Raw genomic sequence first — 27,656 nt, 5'->3', positions numbered from 1 at the left:
TGTTGAACAGTTTCACTGTGATCCCCCGACTTGAAATTTTATTTTCAGCGGGATACACTGCAGTCCTTGCTTTGATCTGAACTTTCTCCGACTGCTGGGACTGCTTTGCCAGGCTGACTGCACCTGTCCAGGAGGCAGCACCCAACTCCACATCGCGCATGGGCAGCTCCCCACCCCATTGTGACGCGCCGCAGCATTGGGACGGTACCAGCATGGACAAGAAGGGGGGGGTGAATTTGATTTTCTTTTAAAAACAAAACAGAGTCAATCCATACACGACAGAAGATTCGATGACTATGCTTGTAAATATACTGAGAGTTTTGTCATAAAGTGCCGCGGGCAACTATTTTGTGACGGGGGTGATGATGCTGAGTTGTGATGTGTTGAGCGGACTCCCCCCCCCCCCCCTCTGTGAGGTTTGGTATGTTCCGGAATGGCGGCTGCTCCGCTCAGGCTGATGCCGCCGGTGGAGAGCGGCGCCCGGGGCCTGCGGGGGGCCGCCGGCTGCTCTGTCAAGGTGAGTGCGGCCTCTGTCAGCAGCGGGCCAGGGCTCGGAGTGAAGCTAGGTGTCTCCCCCCACTCCATCATCGATGTGCGGGATCGGGATTGAGGTCATGTTTCCTCGCCCCCGCCCCCCAGCTTTATTTACATCCTTCTCTCCCCCACCCTCAGGCACTCAGATCCCTACCGTGCAGAAGGAGGCTATTCTGCCCATCTAGTCTGCACCGACCACAATCTTGTATGTGAGGCCCACTTCTGCTCCCTTGACCCAATTCCCATTAGACTGCTGACCACCTAACATTCCTCCTGCTCCATGTTTAGTTGTTAGAATCCCTACAGTGCAGGAGACCATTTGACCCGTTGCATCTGCACCAACTCCCTGAAAGATCTTACCCAAGACCACGCCCCTCCCATACCCCTGTACCTCTGCATATTTACATAAGAAATAGGAGCAGGAGTAGGCCATCTAGCCCTTTGAGCCTGCCCCACCATTCAGTAAGGTCATGGCTGATTTACCCTGGTCAATCCAACAACCAGCCCTTCTTTGGACGGTGGGAGGAAAGTGGAGCATCCAGTGAAAACCCATGCAGACATGGGAAGAATGTGCAAACTGCACACACACAGTGACCCAAGGCTGGACTTGAGCCCAGGTCCATGGTGCTGTGGGGCAGCAGTGCTAACCACAGTGCCACCATGCTTTAGGTACTTCTTTACCTTCAGATATACTGTCATTGCCCTTCTGCCCGAAGAAAAACAACCCTTGACCCCTCTTGCAAATGACTCCCCCATCCCCAGCCTCCCTTTCCTCTCAAGGTGTTTAACATTTAAAACAATAATTAATGGAACATGAGCATTGTTGGCAAGGCTAGCCAGCATTTGTTACCCATCTTACCTATTTGGAGCTGCTGCAGTCCATGTGGGATGGGGGTTGGGAGAGTGAGTGGTGGTTAGCATGGTGCACCCACCATGCTGTTTAGAAGATTTGTGACTCAATAACAATGAAGGAATGGTGCTATATTTCTAAGTCAGGTTGGTATATTGCGTAGAGGGGAACTTACAAGTGGGGATGTTCCCGTGAGTTTGTATCCCTTGTCTTTATAGGTTGCAGATTTGGAAGGTGCTGTTGAAAGAGCTTGTTAAACGTTGCTACAACGCATGCATCTGTAGACGTACACACTGCTGCCACTGTGTATTGGTGGTGAAGGGAGTGAATGTTTTAGGTTGTGGGTGAGGTGCTGAAGAACTGGACTATTTTGACTCAGGACTTGGCCTGAGACAATTCACAGCTCTTTAATCTGTGATTATCCCTCTCTCCAGTCACACTGTACCTATAAAGACTTGATTACCTGTAAAGACTCGCATTCCAACCATTCTTCACTTTCCAATCCATAATTACCTTGCAATTGTGTCTTTGCCTATATATGTTGTGTTTATGAACCTACCTCCACTCCCCTGCTGAAGGAGCAGCACTCCAAAAGCTTGTGATTCCAAATAAACCTGCTGGACTTTAACCTGGTGTTGTGAGACTTCTTACTGTGCACACCCCAGTCCAACTTTTCACTATATGCTAATACATGTGACAGTAATAAATCAAATCAAACACCGGAATCTCCACATCATCAAAACATTGTGTTCAACATTAAATGCGATTCTGTGATTTACAACACTTACTAAACAGTCCTGAATGTGCTTTGAATTACGTATACTCAATTTCAGATTATCAGTCAGAATTGCAGTGCGGCTCATCTGTGCTTTCTAGAAGCTACATACTGACACACAGGGCCATGTCCTTTGTAAACAGTAAAAGCATGTCCATACATTGTGTCTTTCTTCAATTAAACAAAAGCTTATGGGGCAGCCACTCCCTGCTTAATTTCCCATGGCAATGCTTTGACCAACCACAGTTGACCTGCCTAGTTTGAATTTTAATCTTAAATATATTTAGCGAGGTAGCCTCCACCACTTCAACGGGCAGAGAATTCCAGAGATTCACCACCCTTTGAGTAACAGAGTTGAGGAGGAACTTCTTCACTCAAAGGGTGGTGAATCTCTGGAATTCTCTGCCCGTTGAAGTGGTGGAGGCTACCTCACTAAATATATTTAAGACACGGGTAGATAAGTTTTTGACAGACAAGGGAATTAAGGGATATGGGGAGAAAGCGGGAAAGTGGAACTGAGCCACCTCAGATCAGCCATGATCTTATTGAATGGCGGGGCAGGCTCGAAGGGCTAGATGGCCTACTCCTGCTCCTATTTCTTATGTTCTTATGAATTTAAACAAAAGCTTGACAGTTGTCTGTTCCCTGGTACATTCTCCATGGCTTATTATCAATCATAGGCAATTTGTCAACCAACCAGCACTTTCTTCTCATGCAGTATAAATTATTGTTTCTTTTACAATTGGTATTGTTGTGAATCTGTCCTGCTGATTGCAAGATGAAAAGGGTGGCACGGTAGCACAGTGGTTAGCACTGCTGCTTCACGGCTCCAGGGACCTGGGTTCGATTCCTGGCTCGGGTCACTGCCTGTGTGGAGTTTGCACATTCTCCTCATGTCTGCGTGGGTTTCCTCCAGGTGCTCCAGTTTCTTCCCACAGTCCAAAGATGTGCGGGTTAGCTTGATTGGCCATGCTAAAATTGCTCCTTAGTGTACTGGGATGCTTAGGTTAGAGAGATTGGCGGGTAAAATATGTCAGGATATGGGGGTAGGGCTTGATTGGGATTGTGGTCGGTGCAGACTTGATGAACCAAAGGGCCTCTTTCTGCACTGTAGGATTCTACGATGAAAAGCTTGCATGTCTCTTTTTTCAGCAGTACTTAAGTTCTGTACCACCAAATGATGATATTAGAATATGAAATACTTCCTTAGTGGCTTTGAGTTTATCCATCATCAGGAAAAGATTTGTTCAATTCCAAGTGTGCTTTGATCCCAGTCAAGTAGAAATGGCAGTTTTATAATTTCCTTCTCCATAATTCAGGAAATACTGATGGCGATCAGTCGGCACTCACTCCTGACTGTTTAATTTCAGGTGGAAGTAGAGCGAAAGTGGGTTGTAATTCATGCATAGTTTAATAGCCTTTCAATGCTCACTGTCAAACTTATTTATGAAGAATCCCCACTTAGGTCACGGTACTAGAGGACAACCGTATTAGTGAAATCGTGCTCTCGTGAGAATAGGGCAGTTTGGCTTCATGACTGCAGTGGCCATGACAACCAAGACATGCAAATTCAGAATAGGTTGTTTAATAATTGAACAGGAATCCTGGCGACAAATTCCTTGTCATATGCCCTTCCCCAATAATTCAGCATTTGGGAGATTTCTTTTATTGGTTTAGCTGTATCTGTATCTCATAGAGCATTTACCCATTCAGTTTCTTAATTTTTAGGTTCTAGAATGTGGAGTTTGCGAAGACGTATTCTCACTGCAGGGAGACAAAGTACCTCGCTTGCTCCTTTGTGGTCATACTGTCTGCCATGATTGTCTCACTCGCCTTCCACTACAGGGGAGAGCGATACGTTGTCCATTTGACCGACAGGTGACGGAATTAGGTTGGTCCAGCAATTTATATCTCTAATAATTATAGTTGAATGTTTTTAATTTTCTTAGCATGCTTTAGTTTGAGATGTTTGGTGGTTTACTGCTTTAAGATTCTCAAGTTTATTGACTTGCTTCAGTATTGCAAATTTAGTTTGAACCCTTACAAAGTCTGCCTCTATATAACACTAACTGCTTGATGATCCTGACATGATGATATTAAGTAGAAGCTGGTGGGGCTCTAAATAGAACATTGCAGAATAGCTACAGTGGGAAATACAACACAAAAGTTAGCAGGACCAATATTGTCCAGACGAATTGCAATTTCTGTCAACAGATAATTGAGGTGCACTTATCCTGAGAAGATGCACTCCACCTTGGCTGTATAAGTTGCATTACTTAGTAATCTATTGACTTCTAATCCCGTGACTATTTTAAAAAAGAGCAGAGGAGTTCGGCCCCAGTACTGGCTAATGTTAACCCCTTAACTAAACCGATTGCTAAAACTGATAAACTGGCCATGTGTGAGATTGCTCTGTGTAAATTAGCTGCTGCATTTTCTACATTAAAATAATGACTATATTTCAAAAGTACTTCATTGACTGTAAAATGCTTTGGGGCAACCTAAGATTGTGAAAGACACCACATAAATTAAAGACTTTAATTTTTTTCAATCATACATATAAAAACCACAAGTTGACCACAAGAATTTTAAATAAATTATGTTTCTTTATTCAATCATGGGATGTTGGCCTCATTGGCTAAGCCAGCATTTATGTCCTTTCCTGATTGCATTGGAGGGTAGGTCTGCTGAGGAGCAGTGGAGGATCTTTAAGGAGATCTTTCTTGGTGCTCAGCAGAAATTTATTCCAATGGTCAAAAAGGACCGTAGGAGGAGAGATAATAAGCCGTGGATAACGAAGGAGGTGAAGGAAAGTGTTAAAAGCGGAGGCGTTTAGAGTAGCTAAGAGTAGTGGGCGAGAAGAGGATTGGGAGAGGTTTAAATGTCAACAAAGATTGACAAAGAATTTGATAAAGAAGAGTAGGAGAAACCATGAAGCTGGGCTAGCGCTTAATATAAAAAAGGATAGCAAGAGTTTTTATAAATATATAAAAAGGAAGAGGCTGGCTAGGGTGAACGTTGGACCCTTAGAGGATGAGAAGGGGGACTTAGTGGTAGGGGATGGGGAAATGGCTGAGGTCTTGAATAATTTTTTTGTTCCTGTCTTCACGGAGGAGGACGTGAATAATTTGCCGGGTGTTAGAGATGGAAAGGTTGTAGGACTGGAGGGTCTCAGTGACATTATTGTTACTAGAGAGGCAGTGCTCGACAGACTGGAGGGGCTGATTGTGGACAAGTCCCCAGGACCGGATGGAATGCATCCGAGAGTTCTGAACGAAATGGCGGAGGTGATAGTGGATGCCTTGGTGGTTATTTTCCAAACGTCGCTGGATTCCGGGGAAGTGCCGGAAGATTGGAAAACGGCTAATGTTACGCTGTTGTTTAAGAAGGGTGCCAGGCAAAAGGCAGGGAATTATAGGCCGGTTAGTTTAACATCTGTTGTAGGTAAAATGTTAGAATCCGTCATCAAGGAGGAAATAGCGAGGCATCTTGAGGGGAATTGCTTGATAGAGCAGACACAGCACGGTTTCGTTAAGGGGAAGTCGTGTCTGACAAATTTACTGGAGTTCTATGAGGATGTGTCTAGGGCGGTGGATGTGGTCTTTCTTGATTTTCAGAAGGCGTTTGACAAGGTACCTCACAAGAGGTTATTGCAGAAGGTCAGGGGACATGGAGTTGGGGGTAGGGTGCTAGCGTGGATAGAGGATTGGTCCTCAAATAGGAGGCAGAGAGTGGGGGTCAATGGGTGCTATTCGGATTGGCGGTTAGTGACCAGGGGTTGGTGCTGAGGCCTCAGCTATTTACCATTTATATAGATGATCTGGAGGAGGGAACCGAGTGTATGGTGTCGAAATTTGCTGATGACACCAAGATTGGTGGAACGGCAAATTGCGCGGAGGGTGTGGAGAGTCTGCAGAAGGATCTAGATAGGCTGGGCGAATGGGCCAGGAACTGGCAAATGGAATTTAATGTTGGCAAGTGCGAGGTGGTCCACTTTGGTAGGAATAATGGTAGGAAGGAATATTACTTACGTGGCGAAAAACTGCAGCAGGCGACGGTGCAGAGGGACCTCAGGGTCCTTGTGCATGAGTTGCAAAAACCCAGCTTGCAGGTGCAGCAGGTGGTCAGGAAGGCGAATGGGATGCTGGTCTTCATAGCGAGGGGGATTGAATATAAAAGTAGGGAGATCTTGCTGCGGCTGTATAGGGCATTGGTGAGGCCGCAGCTGGAGTACTGTGTGCAGTTTTGGTCGCCGTACTTATGCAAGGATATTTTAGCCTTGGAGGGAGTGCAGAGGAGGTTTACTAGGCTGATGCCGGAGTTGAGGGGGTTGAGCTATGAGGAGAGGCTGAATAAATTAGGCTTGTACTCGTTAGAGTTTAGAAGAATGAGGGGAGATCTCATTGAGACATATAAGATGATGAATAGGATGGATAGGATGGAGGTTGAGAGACTCTTCCCGCTCAGAAAGGACAGTAGGACTAGGCGGCACAGCCTCAAGATAAAGTGGGGGGGCAGTTTAGAACGGAGTTGAGGAGGAACTTCTTCACTCAAAGGGTGGTGAATCTCTGGAATTCTCTGCCCGTTGAAGTGGTGGAGGCTACCTCACTAAATATTTTTAAGACACGGGTTGATGGGTTTTTGATAAGCGAGGGGATTAAGGGTTATGGGGAGAGGGTGGGAATGTGGAACTGAGCCACGACAGATCAACCATGATCTTATTGAATGGCGGGGCAGGCTCAAAGGGCTAGATGGCCTACTCCTGCTCCTATTTCTTATGTTCTTACGCTTTTGAGAAGGTGGTGGTCAGCTGCCTTCTGGAATCACTGTAGTTCATGTGGTGTAGGTAAACCCACAGTGTATTAAGGGCATTCCAGGATTTTGACATGATGCTATAGTTCTAAGTCAGACAGTGTGTGACTCGATGGGAACTTTCCATCCATCTACTGCCTTTGTCCTAGGTAGTATAAGTCGTGGGTTTGGAAAGTGCTTTCGAGGGAGCCTTGGTAAGTTGCTGCAATGCATGTTGTAGATGGTACACACTGCTGCCACTATGTGTTGGTGGTTTAGGGAGTGGATGTTTAAGATTCTGACTGGGACGGCAATCAAGTGGGTTACAGAGACACTGATGCCATTGAATTTCAAGGGAAGATGGTTTGATTCTCTCCTACTGGACATGGTAATTGCCTAGTACTTGTGTGGCCTGAATGTACTTGGGACAAGGTCATTGTTAAATGGGACATTCAAATGGCATTTTGTTAAATTGTAATTGTTCTTTTGTTGATAGGTTGAGACCATTTTTTAATCAATTGATGAACTTTGCCTTTATTAAGTCTTCTTCTCCTTTTTACCTCCCTCAAATTTTCAACATCATCTTCACCTTGATGGACTTAGTTCTGTTTTACACTCTGAATATAACTGCAATGTTTCTACCCTATCCCAAAATAATTTGAATGAATTAGGACATGTGTGATTCTACTTTCCCATGAAAAGTGAATGTAGGTGAAAAGCTGTCAGTACTCACGATAGCTTTGGGTTAATTAGAGTGAATTTTGAAAAAAGAAAATACTGAATGCAGAATGAATATGAATTAATTTGACAGGTGATTCAGGTGTCTGGGGCTTAAAGAAAAACTTTGCTTTGCTGGAACTCCTGGAACGTTTGCAGAATGGTACTGCCAATCACCACGGAGCATCTGAAGAGGTTCTGGGAATATCAGGAGAGGTATGTAACTAACTGTCATGGTAGATGGAAAACTCTAGGATCTGAGAAAGATAATGGTACAGGGGTGAAGGCAAGAGTTTGTCGAGGAAATTGACAGGCATCAAGCCATCATGAGTGACAAATCAGAGGAGAGGGAGGTGGTTTTTATCATGGGTGGAAAGTGACAATGCATGGGGTTTGAGTCTAGTAATGAGAGGCTTCACATTTTTAACTGTCAACTCAGTTCATTTAAAGCTGTACTTTTGTCACTAATTTCTGAAAGATTGAAGATTAGAAGGTTTACCAGAGGAGTGTTGGAGCTGATTAATGCCCAACATGGAGATCTATCAGTGAAGACAGAAGGTATGGCTGAAGTACTAAATGAGAACTTTGGGGATTTTTGTTAAAGCTATGGTGAGTATCAGGTCTGTTAGGATACTGGGCAGATAAAAATAGATAAATAGAAAGTCCTAGAATGAATTTAAGGGAAAATTGTGATTGAGTGACTCGGTTGAGATTTTTAAAAAGAAGTAACAGTGAGGGTGGATGAAGACAGTGTATTTAATGAACTTTCAAAAGGTTTTGATAAATGTTCGCAAAATAACCCATGGGTTAACAATGCAGGAAGAAGCTTGGATGCACACATGGCTTAGAAAAAAACAGCATGTGGTGAATGGCTGTTTTCTGAACTAGTGGAAGGTGTATAATAGACTTCTTGAATGTTCCATACTGGGACAACTGTTTCTGTTACATGTTAATGCCCTGGACTTGGGGATACAAGTTTAAAATTTGTAGATGACATGGAATTTGGAAATGCAATGAGGAGGGTAATAACATAGAAACATAGAAGATAGGAGGAGGAGGCCATTTGGCCCTTCAAGCCTGCTCCGCCATTCATTACGATCATGGTTGATCATTCAACTCAATAGCCTAATCTTGCTTTTTCCCCTTAACCATTGATTTCATTTTCCCAAAGTGCCACATCCAGCCACCTCTTGAATACATTTAATGTTTTGTCATAAACTACTTCCTGTGATAATAAGTTCCACAGGATCACCACTCTTTGGGTGAAGAAATGTCTCCTCACCTCCATCCTAAATGATCAACCCTGAATCCTCAGATTGTGACCCCTAGTATTGGACTCCCCCACCATCGGGAACATCCTCCCTGCATCTATCCTGTCTAGACCTGTTAGAACTTTATAAGTCTATATGAGATCCCCCTCTTTTGTCTGAATTCCAGCGAAAACAATCCTAACCTAGTCAATCTCTCCTCATAAATCAATCCCATCATCCCCGGAATCAGCCTGGGTAAACCTTTGCTGCGCTCCCTCGAGAGCACAAACATCCTTCCTCAGAAAAGGAGACCAAAACTGCATACAATACTCTAGGTGTGGCCTCACCAATACCCTATATAATTGCAACAACACGTCCCTGGTCCTGTACTTGAAACCTCTCACAACGAAGGCCAACATGTCATTTGCCTTCTTTACTTCTTGCTGCGCCTGCATGCTTACCTTCAGTGACTGGTGTACAAGGATACTCGGGTCCCGCTGCACACTCCCCTCCCAATTTACAGCTATTCAGGTAGTAATCTGCCACCTTGTTTTTGCTTCCAAAGTGAATAACCCCACACTTATCCAAATTATACTGCATTTGTCATTGATTAGTGCACTCACCCAATCTGTCCAGATCATTCTGAAGGATCTCTACATCTTCGTCACCGTTCATCCTCCCACCCAACTTGGTATCATCTGCAAACTTTGATGCTTCAAGGGAACAAAGATTGGTAGAAGGGATGGATACATGGTAAATAAAAGTCAATATAGAAAATTGTGACGCATTTTAGAAGGAAGAATGAAGCGAGATCATATGTGTTAAATTGTTAAAAGATACAGTTTTAATTGGGGTTCCAGAAAAAGAGTCCGAGGTTAATTTGTATTCAGATCTTTGAAGGAAGTGGGGGGGTTAATAGAGCAGTTAATAAAGCGTATGGAATCCTGAGTTTATAAATAGAGGCATAGAATACTAAAGCCAGAAAGTTAGGCTAATCTTACACAAAAACTCTGGTTTGGCCCCAGCCGGGGTATTGTTTATGATTCTAGGCACCACACTTCACGAAGTGTGTGAAACCTTAGGTGAGAGTTCAGAAGAGATTTACTAGAATGGGTCCAGAGATGAGAGATTACAGTTATGTGGATTGCCTAGAGAAGCTGGGGTAGTTCTGTTTAAAACAGAGAAGGCTCAAAGGTTTGATTGGAGCATGTAAAGTCATGAAAAGTTGAAATTGAGTAAATAAAGAGAAACTCTTTCCAGTGGCTGAGGGTACAGATCTAAGGTGATTGACAAAAGAACCAGAGGCAAAGTCAGAAAAACCACTCTTACACTGAGTGGTTATTATTTGGAATATATTCTCATTTAAGGTGCATGTTATAGATCCAACAGTAATTTTAAAAAGGGAATTAAATAAATACTTGAATAATAAAAAAAAATCAACATTAAGAGGAAAAAAGCTGAGAAGCAGGACCGACAGGATTGCTGTTTCAAAGAATTAGTCAAGACTCAATGAGTCATATGACTCTTTTGTACTGTTCTGTACTATGATTCCCTACCTGGCCTCTGAACTCTGATGCTGATTTAAGTTTAGGTAATGTAGCAAAAGTTATAATTGGATGCTGTAGTATTGCTGATTTTTGAACTGGCAATTAGTATTAGGCATGATTGTTTGCTGATTATATAGACTTTCAGTTCCCATTTGCTGTACTTGGTGGACAGATGGTGAATTTGGCTCCTTTTTATTTCTTAAATAACCCTGTGATTTTTTTTCCTAAATAGGGCAGTGCATCATAGGAAGTGGGAGTAAATGTTTTGCCAAAATAACAGAAACAGCTGTTAGTTATCCATTTATGATGTATCTATTAAATGCGATGCAAAGTAGCATAAGGTTTCCTGTTAAGTACAAAAGCAAAATGCTGTGCATTCTGGAAATCTGAATTCAAAACAGAAAATGCTGGAAATGCTCAGCAGATCTGGCAGCAGTGTGGAAAGACAAACTGAGTTAACATGTCAGTTTGATGACCTTTCATCAGAACTGTTTCTATCTCCACATGCTGCCAGACTTTCAATGTATCTTCAACATTTTCTCTCTTTTTGCTGATAATGATTTAATATAATGAACATTTTGGCGATCTTTAGTTCAGATTGTGATAAAATGAGGTGATTTTATATCATTGGCCAGTAATGTTAATGTAAAGTGCTATATACTTTCAGTTTAATAAACTAGTTATAAATGGACAGAGCATATTAGTATTTATTGACAGTAGATGAACTAACAGTCTACTTTTTGATGTAAATTTTTCTGAAGCGTGTTATCCGCTGTGATGAAGATGAAAACCATGTTGCATCCATGTATTGTACCGTGTGTGCAACTCATCTTTGTGCAGACTGCTCCCAGGTAACGCACTCTACACGGACATTAGCCAAACATCGACGGGTACCTCTAGCTGACAAACCGCATGAGAAGACCATGTGCTCTCAACACCAGGTGCATGTGATCGAGTTTGTTTGTTTAGAGGAAGGATGCCAATCAAGTCCTCTAATGTGCTGTGTATGCAAGGAATATGCAAAGCATCAAGGGCATAAGGTACTTGTATTTTTAGCTAATCTATTACTGCCTGCAGCACTGTTTTCATAAGGTCTTGTCATCAGAGGATTTAAAATGGAACAGAAGCATTTGTATTTTTCATTCATTGTTTATTTCATACAGGATTTTAATAATTGGAGGTGAGCATATAATGCGGGAAATCATGCTTGTACACCTCTTAGCAATTGGTTCCATGTGATAAGACAAATAAACACAATTTTGGTTTCCTACTTGACTGAAAAGTGATTGATTTTAAAGGGCTTTCAGAAACTTTAGAAATGGGTTTGGAAAAAAGATAGCATTTTAAAAATAGTTTCTCATCAATAATCATATAAGTCATGGGTCTGTTACTAATTGATGATATGCTAGTTGATGTAATCTATATTTTAAATGTTGCTGTTTTTGTAATTCCAGAATATACTCTTAGAAACTGAAGCAAATCAAATCCGTGCATCAATTTTAGATATGGCACACTGTATTCGTACTTTTACAGAGGAAATCTCAGATTATTCTAGAAAACTTGGTGGGATTATTCAGAAGATTGAAGGAGGAGAACAAATAGTAGAAAGCAGAATTGGAATGGCTCACACAGATCATGTAAGACTAACATGTTTCTCTTTTAGATCATAAATTGCTCAGTATAATGTCTTTGGTCTGCCTCACCATTATTTCCCAGTTTACTTTAATGAAGCAATATTGATCATTGTTGTGTCCAGTTAACTTCTACAAAAACGCAGCTTGTGTTTTCTAGACTGTGTTCACTGCTTTAAAGTTTAATGTTTTTGTTTCATGGGACATTATGAAATTTTTAATCTCTAATCTCTGATCCGAGATACTGGTCCATGTTTGCTTTGTGTAATATAGCCGGATCATTCCTGAAGGTTAGCTGTAATCAGGTTGGCTGTCTGAACAAAAGGAATAAACACAATATTTAAATATTTAAAATAAATAAGGTGAGCGCAGAAGTAGTGCTGCCTCTATATTAGTTTACTTTTTCCTGCATAATGGCATGAGTTTTATTTCATTATTACTTGCAGGTCACTAAGAGTTCCGGAGGCATTTTGAACCAAGCGATGCTCATTTCGCTCAGCTATCAGAATTGCTTTTGTTTTAATCACAAATAGTGCAAAGAACTGAAAATGTGGGTAGTAAAGAAAATGGTAACTTCGAAAGTGACACATTTTTCTCTTGGGAGTCAATAAGAGTCAGAGATAAATCCATTTTTGATGAGTTTTCTTGCTATATAACATTAAAATATTGTCACAGAAACAGAAAATGCTGGAAAAACACAGGCCTGGCAGCATCTGTGGAGAGAGAAACAGAGTTAACATTTTAAGTCCATATTAGCTGAGAGTTGATAAATGACATCTATAATTATTATGCCACCTTGGAGCTTAAAATCCACCTGTTATGAATATAGTCCATATTCATTCTTACTTGCCTTTCTGATAGGTTCCAGGCAGCGCTGAGAATGCACGTTCCTGTGTTCGTGCATATTTCGCAGAATTGCACGAAACACTGTTTCGGCAGGAGGAAATGGCATTGAGCGTAGTTGACGCTCACGTACGGGAGAAATTGATATGGCTGAGACAACAACAAGAGGATATGACAATTCTCCTGTCTCAGGTTTCAACAGCTTGTCTTCACTGTGAAAAAACATTACAACAGGTAGGTGTTGAGACCATAAAACAGCATTTTATTATCGCCTTGAATATGTAACCCATAGGACATAAGACACAATAAGATTGGTATAATAAAACCCATGTATCCTGCCCACATTTATGTGGCTCAAAAGATTGTTGTACAGCAGATCTCTTTGAGGAAGAATTATACATTTTAAAAATTATGCCTTGCAGTTAGCTCTTAAGCATCTTTTCAAATGGAATAGAGGATGCATCAAGCCCCACTACATAGATACCTTTCTGATCTCTCAATTTGCGATTAAAGTTCTGCACGGTCAACGAAAAGTGAAGGAAGGAGATTGAAGCAAGAGATATGATTAAATAGTAATCATAAAACAACTATTTCAGCTGGACTGAAGTTCAGCGAACTGTATGAATGGGTTATCCTAGAAATGGTATATTTCAGTTAATCTGCCCATCTGTAGCTCCGATTCAATGCAACATTTAATTTAAGACTGAATAAGAAAGTTGGTAACTTATTATTTCACAATAGTAATTTGCAAAAATCTTGGTAGTTTCCTATTATTGTTCTTTATTTCTATTTTAAATGGATATAACGTAATTAATGAAAAAGACACAAGAAAAATAAAATAAATTCCTAAAAGAAAGGCAGGCTTACATTAATATAACACCTTTCACAACCTTAGGATATCTCAAATTGCTTTACTGTCAAATAATGTATATTTGAACTGTAGTCACTTGTAATGTTTTTCATTAGAACGAAAAGCACTGATTTAAAAACAGCAATGAAAATACATTTAAGAAAATGGAGCTTCTTCATTCAAATTTTGTTTTCTCTGTTACAAAGTCCAGAAACTGATAACTGGCAGTTCAGATTTCTTTTTAAAAGAGCTAAAGGAATGATGTCAATATTTCACATTTTAAGACGTTCACTGTAATGTGACTTGAAAACAATATTGACTAAACACTACCTCTGTAGGCACCATGTACTTTAAACCACAGAACAGTATTTACCATTTATTCTTAGCCCAACCAAAGAAATAAACTTCAAAAGTATATACTACACTGTCCTTTATGTGGACATGATGTGGAGATGCCAGCATTGGACTGGGGTAAACACAGTAAGAAGTCTCTCAACACCAGGTTAAAGTCCAACTAGTTTATTTGATAGTAAACTCACAAAGTTTACTATCAAATAAACTGGCTAGACTTTAACCTGGTGTTGTGAGACTTCTTACTTTATGTGGACATTCAGTTTTCCCAGAATCAGTCCAGAGTGATTCTTACCTCCTGAGGGTTTATTCCTGTGTTCTTTTTGCAGCCTGTTAACTTGCCATCTTCAAACTGTCTCTCACAGTGAGATTTTCTTTTATCCGGAGCCTTGCTCCCTAGGTCAAGCTAGGAGCCTAGTTTTAAACTTTCTATGTAGTTGGTCTTTTCATTCCAAGCAAAAGCTTCTACCTGCATTCCTGCACGGCGAACCGTAGAAACTTTTATTGGCATCTAGCTGCTCCCTCTGTCCCAAGTCCAGGCAGACTCAAAGCACTATCTGTAATGTTCAGTGATATTCTAGGAAAGCTTGCAACTTCATCTTTAATTCGGCTCCCTCTGTGTCCTTCCCCATGACAGTGGTCCTTGTATCTAGGTAGAAATGCTAATTAGCTATCCTGTTGGAGCTAAATGGACAGTTTAAAGCACAACTTTGTAAAAAATTCATTTATGGGATGTGGGGGTCACTGACTGGACAAGCATTTATTGCCCATCCCAAGTTGCCCTTGAAAGGCGGTGGTGAGTTGCCTTCATGAACCACTGCAGTTCCTAAGGTGTAGGTACACCCAGAGTGCTGTTAAGGAGAGAGTTCCAAGATTTTAATCTAATGACAGTGAAGGAACAGTGATATGTCTCCAAGTCAGGATGGTGATTGACTTGGAGGGGAACCTCCAGGTAGTGGTGTTCCCAGGGATCTGATGTCCTTATCCCTCTAGATGGTAGTGACTGTCGGTTTGGAAGATGCTACCTAAGGAGCCTTGGTGAGTTACAGCAACGCATCTTGTAGATGGTACACACTGCTGCTTCTGTTTGTTGGTAGTGGAGCGATTGAATGTTTGTGGAAGGGGTAGCAATCAAGCCAACCACTTTGTCTGGATGGTGTCAAGCTTCTTGACTGTGTTTGGAATTGCACCCATCCAGGCAAGTGGAGAGTATTCCATCATACTCCTGACTTGTGCCTTGTAGATGGTGGACAGGCTTTAGGGAAACAGGAGGGCAAGTAACTCACACAGGATTCCTAGCCTTTGATCTGCTCTGGTAGCCACAGTATTTAAAATGGCTGGTTCTAGTACAGTTTCTGATTAATGGTAACTCCTAACCATCCTTCCTTTGATTTCTAACAATCAACCATCCAGGCTTACTGTCAGACAGACTTCAGAATAGGTCACTTCATTTGATCTTAAATTTAAAGAGACAGTCCCAAAACAGCATAATCCTACAAACCTCAATTGTATCACCACGCAGCATTTGCAGCCAAGAGAATTAGTTAGGTGGCTTCTGCAAGTCTGATTCTAATGCTGTTGTAAAACTGCTTGATGCATGCGCTTGTTTCCTTCATCTCTGATTTTTGATACTTATATCCTGGCAGTCCTTCAAAGTAGCAGTTCAGTTCATCAAGGGTTGTAATTTCAAACCTTTACCTTTTTTGGGAATCAGAAGCTTGTGGATCCTAGCCCACTCAAAAACTTGAGTACGTACTCTGGGCTGACATTTCATTGCAATGGAGAGAAAGTGCTGTATTGTCAGGGGTGCCATTGTTTGGATGAGGCATTAAATCAAGGCACCATCTATCAATTGAAAAAGATCCCATGTCAACCAACCTTACCAAAATATTTTGTCTGGCCATTCACCTTACTTCCTTTTGTAGAATCTTGTTATACAAAATGCCTCCCTAACACACTGACTGTCTTTCAAAAGGTAAATTATTGGATTGAAAATACTTTTGAAGGTCTTAATGATGTGATAAGGTGCTGTATAAATGGAAGTTCACCCAGAATTGGTATGCAACAAAGTTAGTTGCATCATTGAATTAAGAGCAGAAAACCTTGTCAGAAAAACTGCATGTCAGTATCTGCGAAAAATAAAGTAGTGATAAGTTTTGAGTGCGTAATAAAACAGTGAGTTTTTTTTTGCATATTGTGTATCTTTTGATTTTTCTCATTAACTAATCATGTGTCAAAACAGAGCTTTACTGATATTATGCTGTACCACAATGCTTCATTTATTTTAAGTGTAATGAAATGCAGTCCTTACACTGACAACTGAACTTTAGTGTGTTTGACGTTTTTTCCTGGCTAGGATGACTGTCGTGTGGTGATGGCAAAACAGGAGATAACCCGTTTGCTGGAAACATTACAGAAGCAACAACAACAGTTCACAGAACTCGCTGATCACATTCAGCTGGATGCTAGTATCCCTGTCACCTTCACAAAGGTAAAGTATATTTTCCTGGTCATTCAGTAGTTCCTTTGAGGCTTAATGTGCTTTATCTTCTTTTCATCTAGTTGTTTTGAGTGCCAAGCAAAAGTTGTCAATTTTTATTGGCACATTACTGCAGACACAATTCTTTGGCCTGAGAAACAAGTAGAAGGAAGTATAATGAAAATACTTAATTTACTTATCCCAGTTGACCATCTTCAAATAAGACAAATATTGAATAAATGCTGCTTTACCCTTTAAAACACAATAAAGATAATCTATGATTATAAGTAGCTTTAAGAAGCTCAAGATAGGCAGGATTACAACATTTAAACTACTGTTCCCAGTAAGTGCACAGCCGTGCAGCAGTCCAGAACTTTCTGCTCAGGTGACAATCCGGCCTTACAGAAGAAGTGGTCCCTTTTAAGATGTGTGCCATTTGGCACTTTTAAAGGGACAGCACAGTCAGAAAAAATAGGCTATGCAAAGCAAAGGGAAATTAAGGGAAATTTGGACATTAGAAAAAAGAAATAAGAAAAATAAAATTGATAAAAGTATTGAAATGAAATGTTAAATTAAAAGATAAGAAAGCCAAAGATGGACAAAGACATTTTTTATAAACTACACCTAACATATAGGGGAAAAGGGGGAGGATAAACCTACGTTGGAACAAAAATAGGGAATTCACTTTTAAGAAATAATTATAATTTCACAAAAGACCACCTAGTCTTAAAAAGCTTTGGTCAAAGATTAACTTTGAATGCAGTCTTTTTGAAACATGATCATAACTAAATTACATTTATTTAATTGATCTAATAATGCAGGCATACTTCCCCATCTCAAATCAGCTCAGTTACTAGCATTTTTATCTGAGCCAGATGGTTTCAAATTAAGTCTAACATCAAGTCTTGAACACAGAACCAGCCTGACGTTTGTGTGCAATATGAACTTGTATTGTAATGTCAGAGATACCATCCTTCAAGTGATATGGAGGCCTATTTTTCTGTGCAAGTGGGCATCAAAGATCTCAGAACAGGTCTGAAGAAGAGGAGGAAATTCTTGTCCTTTGTTCTGGCTAACATTCTTCCCTCACTCAGTAATGTCACAGAAATTAAATGATCATTCACCATTATTGTTGTAATACCTTGCTTTGTGCAAATTGACTACATTTGCTTGCATTCTGAATGTTTAAAATTTACATAGATTCATAGAGGCTTACAAAATGGAAACATGCTCTCAGACCCAACCTGTCCATGCCACACAGTTTTTAACCACTAAGCTAGTTCCAGTTGCCCACATTTGGCCCATATCCTTCTTTACCCATCTTAATAGGTTGACCAGATCTGTACACAGTATTCTGAGTGTGGTCTTACCAATGTCTTGTACAACCTCAACTAATTTGATTTGTCCTGGGTTATATGAAGAAATTGTTATGCTGCACTGGATACGGCAAAGGTCCTCAAGATCCTAGTTGTAATCTTGAAGATTTGTGTTCCAGAAGTAACTGCACCTCCACCAAGCTGTTTTAATACAGCAACAAAAGTGAAAATCACCCAGGTGTGTTTTGTGCATAAAAAGCTTAACAAATCCAATCCAGTCAATCTCCCCAACATCAGCCAAGTGACAGAAGGGATCATTTACGTTGCTATGCAAAGCTTCTCAATCTCAAACATTCATTCCATGACAACTTGCACTGCACTCTACATTTTGATGGCTTCATTCCCAGCAGTTTCAGAGTGAAGAATGGAGTAAATCCAAGTATGGAGTATAATCCAAATGGAATATCCAAGCCCCACTCTATTTGGCATCATCATCTCCATGCTTCCCCTGCAGTTATGGAAGAAGTCTACTTGCATGCTTGGTAAGATGGCAAGCTCCACGATTTATCAAGATTGAAGACAAAGTCAAAACTCATTACATCCCAATCAGAGAACTCCTCTCACACAGAATCTCAGCTACAAGAACTGTCCCTCATGCTTGTAACTTGTTCTCGTAGGTGTCAAGAAAACTGTGGTCATGGGACAAGATGTTACATATCTGCCCGTAATCACACTAAAAAACATCCCATTGGTGGAGTGTTGCCATTTTCCTCCATTTGCAACTAGTGATTCCCAGATTCTGCAACTCAGGTCCCTGGTGACAGACAATCTGTCCCTTCATGCAGAACTTAATACACACAGGGAAAACAGCTACCATCTTTGGCTAATTCATGAAAGGTGCATGGTGTAACATCAAGCTGGTCCTTGGGACCAAGCTGATGGTTTATAAGGCCTGTGTTCCCAGTACCTTGTTGTATGGCTGTGAAATATGGACAACTTATATCTATTAAGAAAGGAAGCTCAGCAATTTTGTCTTTGCTGTGTGTGACGCATTATCGTTATGTAGTAGCAGGAAGATATCATCAATGCGGCAGTCCTCTCAAAGAGAGCTCCCAGATTTGAGAACATTCATCAAACAGAAACAGCTTCATTAGCTCAAGCCTCTGTAGGATGGAGGACGATCACATACCCAAGAACTTTCTATATGGTGAGGTAAGCAAGTAAGAGGTCTCACAACATCAGGTTAAATTCTCAACAGGTTTATTTGGTAGCACAAGCTTTTGGAGTGTTGCTCCTTAGGTGAGTGAAGAGTTGTTTTCATAAACAGACTCAATTTATAAGATAATGATTGGAATGTGAGTCTTTACAGGTACAGACATGTGAATGGAGAGAGGGTTAACTACAGGTTAAAAGGTGTGAATTGTCTCCAGCCAGGACAGTTAGTGAGATTTTGTAAGGCCAGGCAAGTCATGGGGATTACAGATAGTGTGACATGAATCCAAGATCCCGGTTGAGGCCATCCTTATGTGTGTGGAACTTGGCTATCAGTTTCTGCTTGGCGATTCTGCGCTGTCGTGTGTTGTGAAGGCCACCTTGGAGAATGTTTACCCGAAGATCAGAGGCTGAATGTCCGTGACTGCTCAAGTGTTCCTCAACAGGGTGAGAACAGTCTTGCCTGATGATTGTTGAGCAGTGTTCATTTATTCGTTGTCATAGCATCTGTATGGTCTCGCCAGACATTGGGTAAGCGTTCTCCAAGGTGGCCTACATGACAACACAGAATTGCCAAGCATAAACTGATAGCCAAGTTCCACACACATGAGGACGGCTTCAACTGGAATCTTGGGTTCATGTCACACTATCTGTAACTCCCACGACTTGCCTGGGCTTACAAAATCTCACTAACTATCCTGGCTGGAGACAATTCACACCTCTTTAACCTGTGCTTAACCCTCTCTCCACTCACGTTGTCTGTACCTGTAAAGACTCACATTGCAACTATTATCTTGTAAGTTGAGTCTGTGTCTATGTATGCCCTGTGTGTGAACACAACTCTTCACTCACCTGAGGAAGGAGCAACACCCCGAAAGCTTGTGCAAAACCTGTTGGACTTTAACCTGGTTTTGTGAGACTTCTTACTGTGCTTACCCCAGCCCAATGCCGGCATCTCCACATCAAGGTAACCAGAGCCAGACGTATCAGTAGGATGTCTAAGGCTCTACTTCAAGGATACTTGCAAATACGACACGAAGCTCCTAAACATCAATAATCGCACCTGGGAGTCACTAGCTGCTAACAGGAATATAATAATACATCTCCTGTAGACTGGCATGCAGTACCATTACATGAGTGACTACAAGCACATGCAACAGATGCCAATTCCAAAAACAACAACCAAATATGACAATTGATAGCACTTGTAGTAGAACCTGTCTCTCAAGGATGGCCTGTTCAGCCATCAACAGGCCATTTGAAAATACCCCATCTGAAGTATATTGCTTGCTGTGTATTCATTATGTTTCATGGATACCAATGACAACTGGGATTTGGAAGAGGTGGGGGGAAATCTCTCCACTGGTTGGGGTCATACTTAGCACGAAAGAAGATAGTTCCTCTGTTGTAAGGTCAAAAGTGGGGATGTTCGATAATGCTTGCACAGTGTTCCATGCCATTCACAACTCTTCACAAGAGGTTATTGCAGAAGGTCGAGGGACATGGAGTTGGGGGTAGGGTGTTAGCGTGGATAGAGGATTGGTTGTGAAATAGGAGGCAGAGAGTGGGGGTCAATGGGTGCTATTCGGATTGGCGGATGGTGACTAGTGGAGTGCCCCAGGGGTCGGTGCTGGGGCCTCAGCTTTTTACCATTTATATAGATGACCTGGAGGAGGGAACCGAGTGTAGGGTGTCGAAATTTGCTGATGACACCAAGATTGGGGGAACGGTAAATTGTGCGGAGGGTGTGGAGAGTCTGCAGAAGGATCTAGATAGGCTGGGCGAATGGGCCAGGAAATGGCAAATGGAATTTAATGTTGGCAAGTGTGAGGTGGTCCACTTTGGTAGGAAGAATGGTAGGAAGGACTATTACTTATGTGGCGAAAAACTGCAGCAGGCGACGGTGCAGAGGGACCTCGGGGTCCTTGTGCATGAGTCGCAAAAACCCAGCTTGCAGGTGCAGCAGGTGGTCAGGAAGGCGAATGGGATGCTGGCCTTCATAGCGAAGGGGATTGAATATAAAAGTAGGGAGGTCTTGCTGCAGCTGTATAGGGCATTGGTGAGGCCGCAGCTGGAGTACTGTGTGCAGTTTTGGGCGCCGCACCTGCGCAAAGATATTTTGGCCTTGGAGGGAGTGCAGAGGAGGTTTACTAGGCTGATACCAGAGTTGAGGGGGTTGAGCTATGAGGAGAGGCTGAATAAACTGGGCTTGTACTCGTTAGAGTTTAGAAGAATGAGGGGAGATCTCATTGAGACGTATAAGATGATGAATGGGATGGATAGGATAGAGGTGGAGAGACTCTTCCCGCTCAAAAAAGACAGTAGGACTAGGGGGCACAGCCTCAAGATCAAAGGGGGGCGGTTTAGAACGGAGTTGAGGAGGAACTTCTTCACTCAAAGGGTGGTGAATCTCTGGAATTCTCTGCCCGTTGAAGTGGTGGAGGCTGCCTCGCTAAATATTTTTAAGACGCGGGTTGATGGGTTTTTGATAAGAGAGGGGATTGAGGGTTATGGGGAGAAAGCGGGAAAGTGGAACTGAGCAGCGACAGATCAGCCATGATCTTTTTGAATGGCGGGGCAGGCTCGAAGGGCTAGATGGCCTACTTCTGCTCCTTTTTCTTATGTTCTTACGTTCTTATGTTCCAATATTAAAACAGTCCATGCCTGGACGTAGCAAAAATGCACAGTATTCAAGTGCTGGACAATGACTATCTCCGACAAGAGAGAATCTTTAATCGTCTGTCATTGATGTTCAACAACTTACCATTGCTGAATCTCCCCACCAACAACATCTGTGCTAGAAACTGAATTGGACCAACCACATTTTTACTCTGGCCTGAAAAGCAGGTCAGAGACTGGGAATTCTCTAGAGAGTAACTCCCCAAAGCCTGTTCACCATTTACAAGGCACAAGTTAGGAGTGTGATGGAGTACTTTCCACTTACAGTCTGCTTGATTGCTCATCTACCACTCTCAACATTTATTCCCTCTGCCACCAATGCACAATAGCAGCAGTGTGTACCATTTCCAAGATGTAGTACAGACAGAGTTCCTTCAATAGTATCTTCGAGACCCATGAACTCTCCCATCTGGAAGAACATGGCAGCGAATGCGTGGAACCACCATACTTGGAAGCTCCCCTCCAAGTCGCACACCATCCTGATTTAGAGTTATATAGCCATTCATTCTCTCTCTGTCAGAGTCAAAATACCAGAACTTCCTCCCCAACAGCACTGTGGATGTGTGTACCTATTCCATACTGACTACAGCATTTCACAAAGGGAACTCACCAGTGTAATTAGCGATGGGTGATAAATGTTGACCTTGCCAGCAACACTTATATCCCATGAATGAATAAAAACCCAAAAAATTGCCCTTTTTTTGTGTATTATTTTTCTCTCACCCATTTTCATCAACTTTTCTTTAAGTGTTGAAACATGAACATGCATGTTCTTACCACAGATACTGGCTGAGAGCATTTCCTGTTCTGGTAACAAATAAGAGTTTGCAATATTGGCAAATAATCAAATAGATGTATAATCAAATATTTGTTTAGCTTTTAAAATTAATTTTGTGATCCATTAAGTCAAAGGACCAATATAACTTTGGGTGGTGTTAAATCTTATCAGAAAGACAAATTGAGTTTGAAGTTGAATTTTTATTTATTGTGGAAGGATAAGATTGAAGATTTGATTTGATTTATTATCACATGTATTATCATACAATGAAAAGTCTTGTTTCTTGCATGCTATATGGACAAAGCATACCATTCATAGGAAATGAGAGTGCAGAACATAGTGTTACAGTTATAGCTAGGATGCTGAGCAAGTTCAGGTCCATTCAAAAGTCTGATAGCAGGGAAGAAGCCATTCTTGAGTCGGTTGGTACGTGACCTCAGACTTTTGTATCTTTTTCCTGATGAAAGGAGGTGAAAGAGAGAATGCCTGGGGTGTGTAGGGTCCATAATTATGCTGGCTGCTTTGCTGAGGCAACAGGAAGTGTAGACTGAGTCAATGGACGGGAGGCTGGTTTGTTTGACGGATTGAGCTATGTTCATGACATTTTGTAGTTTCTTGCAGTCTTGCGCAGAGCACACTGTGATATAACCAGAAAGAATGCTTTCTATGGTGCATCTGTAAATTTCATTTTTTCCTCAATAGGATAACCGTGTTCATATTGGGCCCAAGATGGAGATACGTGTGGTCACTATAGGACTGGATGGAGCAGGCAAAACAACCATCCTCTTCAAACTGAAGCAGGATGAGTTTATGCAGCCTATTCCTACCATAGGTAATTTGCATAGTATCAAAATGCTCATAATTACTTTGTCAGTGGCAGTAAATGTTCACATGCTCCAACTTTTAGAATAATTAATAAGTATATTTATGTTCCATACAGCTTTTAAAAAATTCATTATTTCTATCAGCAGTTCTGTACTATTAAAATCCATCATTGAAAATATTGAGATTATAGCTGCTGAGACAATAATGACAAAACATTCTCAATACTCTAACACCATCTGTTTGCATTTTGTTATCCACAGCAGTTGAATAAGCAGTGTCTCTCACTCAACCACTCATTCCCTATTGATTTCTCTTTCTCTTGGTGTCCCTTTGTCTGTCTTAGTGTGTGTTTCTCCCTTTCAATTATCACTTTTCAACAGTCTCTTCCAAATTGAAGCCCGAGCTTTGATTTATGACTTCAGTTTTAGAATGGCTTTATATTTTTGTCAACATTATCTTCTGAAAATGTAAAACTAACATTTTCTCCCCTCCATTGCAGGTTTTAATGTAGAAACTGTAGAATACAAAAATTTAAAATTTACCATTTGGGATGTAGGCGGCAAACATAAACTGAGGCCACTTTGGAAGCATTATTATCTCAACACACAAGGTAGGACAATATTTACTTATGTGGACACTGATTGTTGGCATCCATGTAGATGATTAAGTTGTTGTGGCACACTGTTACAGGATATACACTCCTAATTTTCTTTCCCCATAATTGCTGCTATTATATATGGATTTCATATTGCTTTATTAGATTACTGACTGCATTGAGATATTTCCTTTGGCTGGATTTTCCTATGAAAATCTTAAAATTAAAAAAAATTCCAAGACTTTGGCCCAGATTTTTCAATCAAGATAGAGGAATGATGTTCACTGTTCATTATGTTTACAGCTGTCTGTAAGCATATGAATCAGGTACAGGAGTAGGGCACTCAGCCCCTCAGGTATGTTCCCCTCAGGCTGATCTGATAGTGATCAAAACTTCACATTCCCATATACTCCTGAGAACGTTTCACCCTCTTGTTAATCAATAACCAATCTATTTCTATCTTAAAATATTTCAAAGACTGCTTCTAAAACCCTTTCTGAAAGAGAATTCCAAAGACTCTTAACCCTCTGAGAAAAAAAAATCTCCTCATCTCTATCTTAAATGGGCAGCCCCTTAAATGGGTGACCCCCAGTTTTAAATTCTCCCACAAGAGGAAACATATTTTCCACATCCACCTTCTCAAGATCCATTATATTCTTAAATGTTTGAATCAGGTTGCCTCTTACTCTTCAAACCTCAAATGGATAGTAGCTTAGCCTGTCCAACGTTGCCTCATAAGACAACCCTCCCATTCCAGGCTATTAAATCATCTCTGAACTATTTCAAACACATTTATATCCTTGCTCAAATTAGGAGACCGATACTGTGCACAGAATCCAGATGTGGCCTCTCCAATGCCCTGTAGGACAAAGACATAACCCCCTTTCACTTGTATTTGATTCCCCTCGTGGTAATCAATAACATTCTATTGGCTTTCCTAATTACTTGTACCTGTATACTAACCTTTTGAGATTCATGCAATAGGATATGCAGATCCCTCATTATCTCGGAGCTCTGCAATCTCTCACCAGTTAAATAATTTTTTTTTTATTTTTCCTGCCACATTGGTGGAGATGGCACAGTGGTTAGCATTGCTGCCTCACAGCACAAGGACCTGGGTTCAATTCTTGTCCTGGAACACTGCTTTATATATGAATAATGCCACCTTGGGTAATATTTCAGAGGGAGGCTGGTGAACATAGAAACCAAAATCTCCTATCAGTACTTTCTGAAGGGAAGGAAATGGGAGTTGATTTTTTACTGGCTTTGAGATCTTAAAAGTACGTTTATAGTAATTTTTCATGCTTTTATTCCTTCAGCAGTTGTATTTGTGATCGATAGTAGCAACCGGGACCGATTGATGGAAGCACACAGTGAGTTAGCCAAATTATTGGCTGAAAAGGAGTTGAGAGATGCTTTACTCCTTATCTTTGCCAATAAACAGGTATGTCACCAGCAGTCATAAATTCAAGTTTTACCAATTCATCTTTATTGGCTGGAAACAAAATTATTTTCTGAAATGTTGGGACGCTCAGTTACAAGATCAAGAAAATTGAAGGGAACGTAGAAATCAGATACTTGAATAAAAAAGGCTTACAAGTAGAACTAATTATCACTGCGCATGGGTGAACAGGAAACTTTACAGGGCTTCCAAAGAAACATAGCAAGATCTGAAAATATTCATTGTAAATTTTATGCATTAGTTATACTGATTTACCCAAAATAGGGTAACTTTTATGCATGATACAGGAAAGAGGAATTGAAGTGATAGTTTGGATTGATTAATTATCATATGATCAAATATGTTGCTTTTTTTTAAGCAAATTAATTTCCATTTATTGTAATTTGTTCAACAGGATGTGACTGGAGCACTTGCTGTAGAAGAAATAACGGAATTACTGAGTCTGCACAAGTTGTGTTGTGGTCGCAGCTGGCACATTCAAGGCTGTGATGCCCAGAGTGGATTAGGTCTACATGAAGGGTTGGATTGGCTCTCAAGACAGTTGGTGGCTGCAGGAGTGTTGGACGTAGCCTAATGCTGCAGCAAGAACAAGCTTCATCATTACTTTTGCCTGTAAATAACTGCTTTGCATGTCTCTCTGACATCTTTGCCTTGTGTTGTATTTGAAGAAAAGCCAAAACTGGTTTAAGTGAACAGAGACATACAGGCAGTCAGTTTGTAAAACAGACTTGAAATGTATTAATGTATTTGAGTGTTTCATTTTGAGAAAATAAGTTCAGTTAAATTGTGTATTTGTTGCAATAGTCTGTTATTGTGAATGGTACAATAATCCTCTTGTGACTCTAACCCAGTTCAATTTGTTGCCATTTAATTCTTTTTCCTTAATCTAGTTTTGTTTTAGTGATGTTGTGAAAGTTTTGAATTCAAGCCAAGGTATTAATTTAATACTAAGCGAGTTCTCTCGTATGGGGAAAGATGTGTTAATTTAACTATGCACAGTACTATGTAATTCTGTGGCAAAGATGAGTGCGCATTGAGCTTTTTATGACTGTCAAATAGCTGCTAATTATTGCTGAGAACTACATGTGCCTCACTCTTAGTAGCTTGAATGCTAGTAATAAGCTTACATTAGAGAAAGTACAGAAATTCAAAGTTAGAAAGCAAATGGGTAAGCACTTTCTATTCAAAGTACTCCAGTTTCTTTACTCAAATATGAGTCAATTTTTATTGTGCTGTGATTCACAAACTCTCCACAGCAACTTTTTAGAAATTAAGACCATGTATTTAAATCTAAGATGTGGAGATGCCAGTGTTGGACTAGGGTGAGACTTCTTACCGTGTTTAAATCTAAGAGCCAGAGCAATCATGCTACTGCCAACTGGTTGCAGTGTACTCAGCAGTATCAAGTGGAATGTTTTTGAACAAATAGTGCTGCCAAGCATTTTCTTCTAACTATACATCACATTAACATGTACAATTTACATTTACTATTTAAACACTTTTTTTGCCTGTGCTGAAGAATAGTAAATTCCTGTAGAACACAACATTGTTTCTGACTTGTGTTTTACTTATCTGGCAGAGCTGTAGACAATTCATCTACTGTTCTCAATAGAGGGAAATCAAAACCAGCTGTGCAACTAGTAATTGATACTGTCCACATATCACAAGTGAGGTAGTCTGCATTGCCTTTAACTCAAAGCTGTATATGTAGGACTGACAAATTGAGTGCATATGCAGTTTGGGAGTGAGAAAAAGACTTCAGATTAACACATCTTTGCCATCCCTGAAAGATGAGTTTACTTAATTGTATTTAACCCAAGTTTAAATAAACTTGTGCCAATAAATTATTATACATGGGATATAAGTAGTTCCAAGATCATTAAAGTATTCAGTTGCTCAAAGAGAAAATGGCGCTTGGTTGATGAAAGTTTGCATGTTATTTTTTTCATTGGGTATCACTGGCTAAGCCAACATTTGTGGCCCATCCCTAATTGCCTTAGAAGGTATTGGTGAGCCACTTCTTTGAGTCATATAGGTTTACAGCATGGAAACAGGCCCTTGGCCCAACTTTTTCATGCTGCCCTTTTTTTAAACTCCTGCATTTGGCCCTCTATACCCATCTTACCCATGTAACTATCTAAATGCTTTTTAAAAGACAAAATTGTACCCGC

The 27,656-nt window shown here is 40.8% G+C and overlaps 2 protein-coding genes across 3 annotated transcripts in view; one reads left to right on the top strand and one right to left on the bottom strand.

The window, feature by feature from the left end:
• Window positions 1-789, bottom strand: part of trappc13 (trafficking protein particle complex subunit 13) — an 82,218-nt gene extending 81,429 nt beyond the window's left edge. The window contains exon 1 of the mRNA XM_080186581.1: window positions 689-789. The gene's annotated coding sequence lies outside the window, so the exon portion shown is untranslated. The remainder of the gene's footprint in view (window positions 1-688) is intronic.
• trim23 (tripartite motif containing 23) lies at window positions 427-27,029 on the top strand. Of its 2 annotated transcripts, none has more exons than XM_080186574.1 (11): window positions 427-517; window positions 3,888-4,050; window positions 7,762-7,883; window positions 11,226-11,504; window positions 11,919-12,101; window positions 12,957-13,172; window positions 16,496-16,630; window positions 23,306-23,435; window positions 23,928-24,038; window positions 25,346-25,467; window positions 25,880-27,029. In XM_080186574.1, the coding sequence occupies exons 1-11, from the start codon at window positions 434-436 to the stop codon at window positions 26,057-26,059; spliced, it is 1,725 nt and encodes a 574-aa protein (XP_080042700.1). In that variant the 5' UTR covers window positions 427-433; the 3' UTR covers window positions 26,060-27,029. The 2 variants fall into 2 exon arrangements, with proteins under 2 accessions (XP_080042700.1, XP_080042699.1); XM_080186573.1 differs by having other exon boundaries at window positions 25,343-25,467.
• The last annotated feature ends 627 nt before the right edge of the window (window positions 27,030-27,656 follow it).

The sequence above is a fragment of the Carcharhinus amblyrhynchos genome, chromosome 1 (genome assembly GCF_965287045.1).
Source record: "Carcharhinus amblyrhynchos chromosome 1, sCarAmb.v2.hapA, whole genome shotgun sequence".
Classification (NCBI taxonomy): domain Eukaryota; kingdom Metazoa; phylum Chordata; class Chondrichthyes; order Carcharhiniformes; family Carcharhinidae; genus Carcharhinus; species Carcharhinus amblyrhynchos.
The sequence above is the reverse complement of the archived record's forward strand: the minus strand, read 5'-3'. Positions and strand labels throughout refer to the sequence as shown.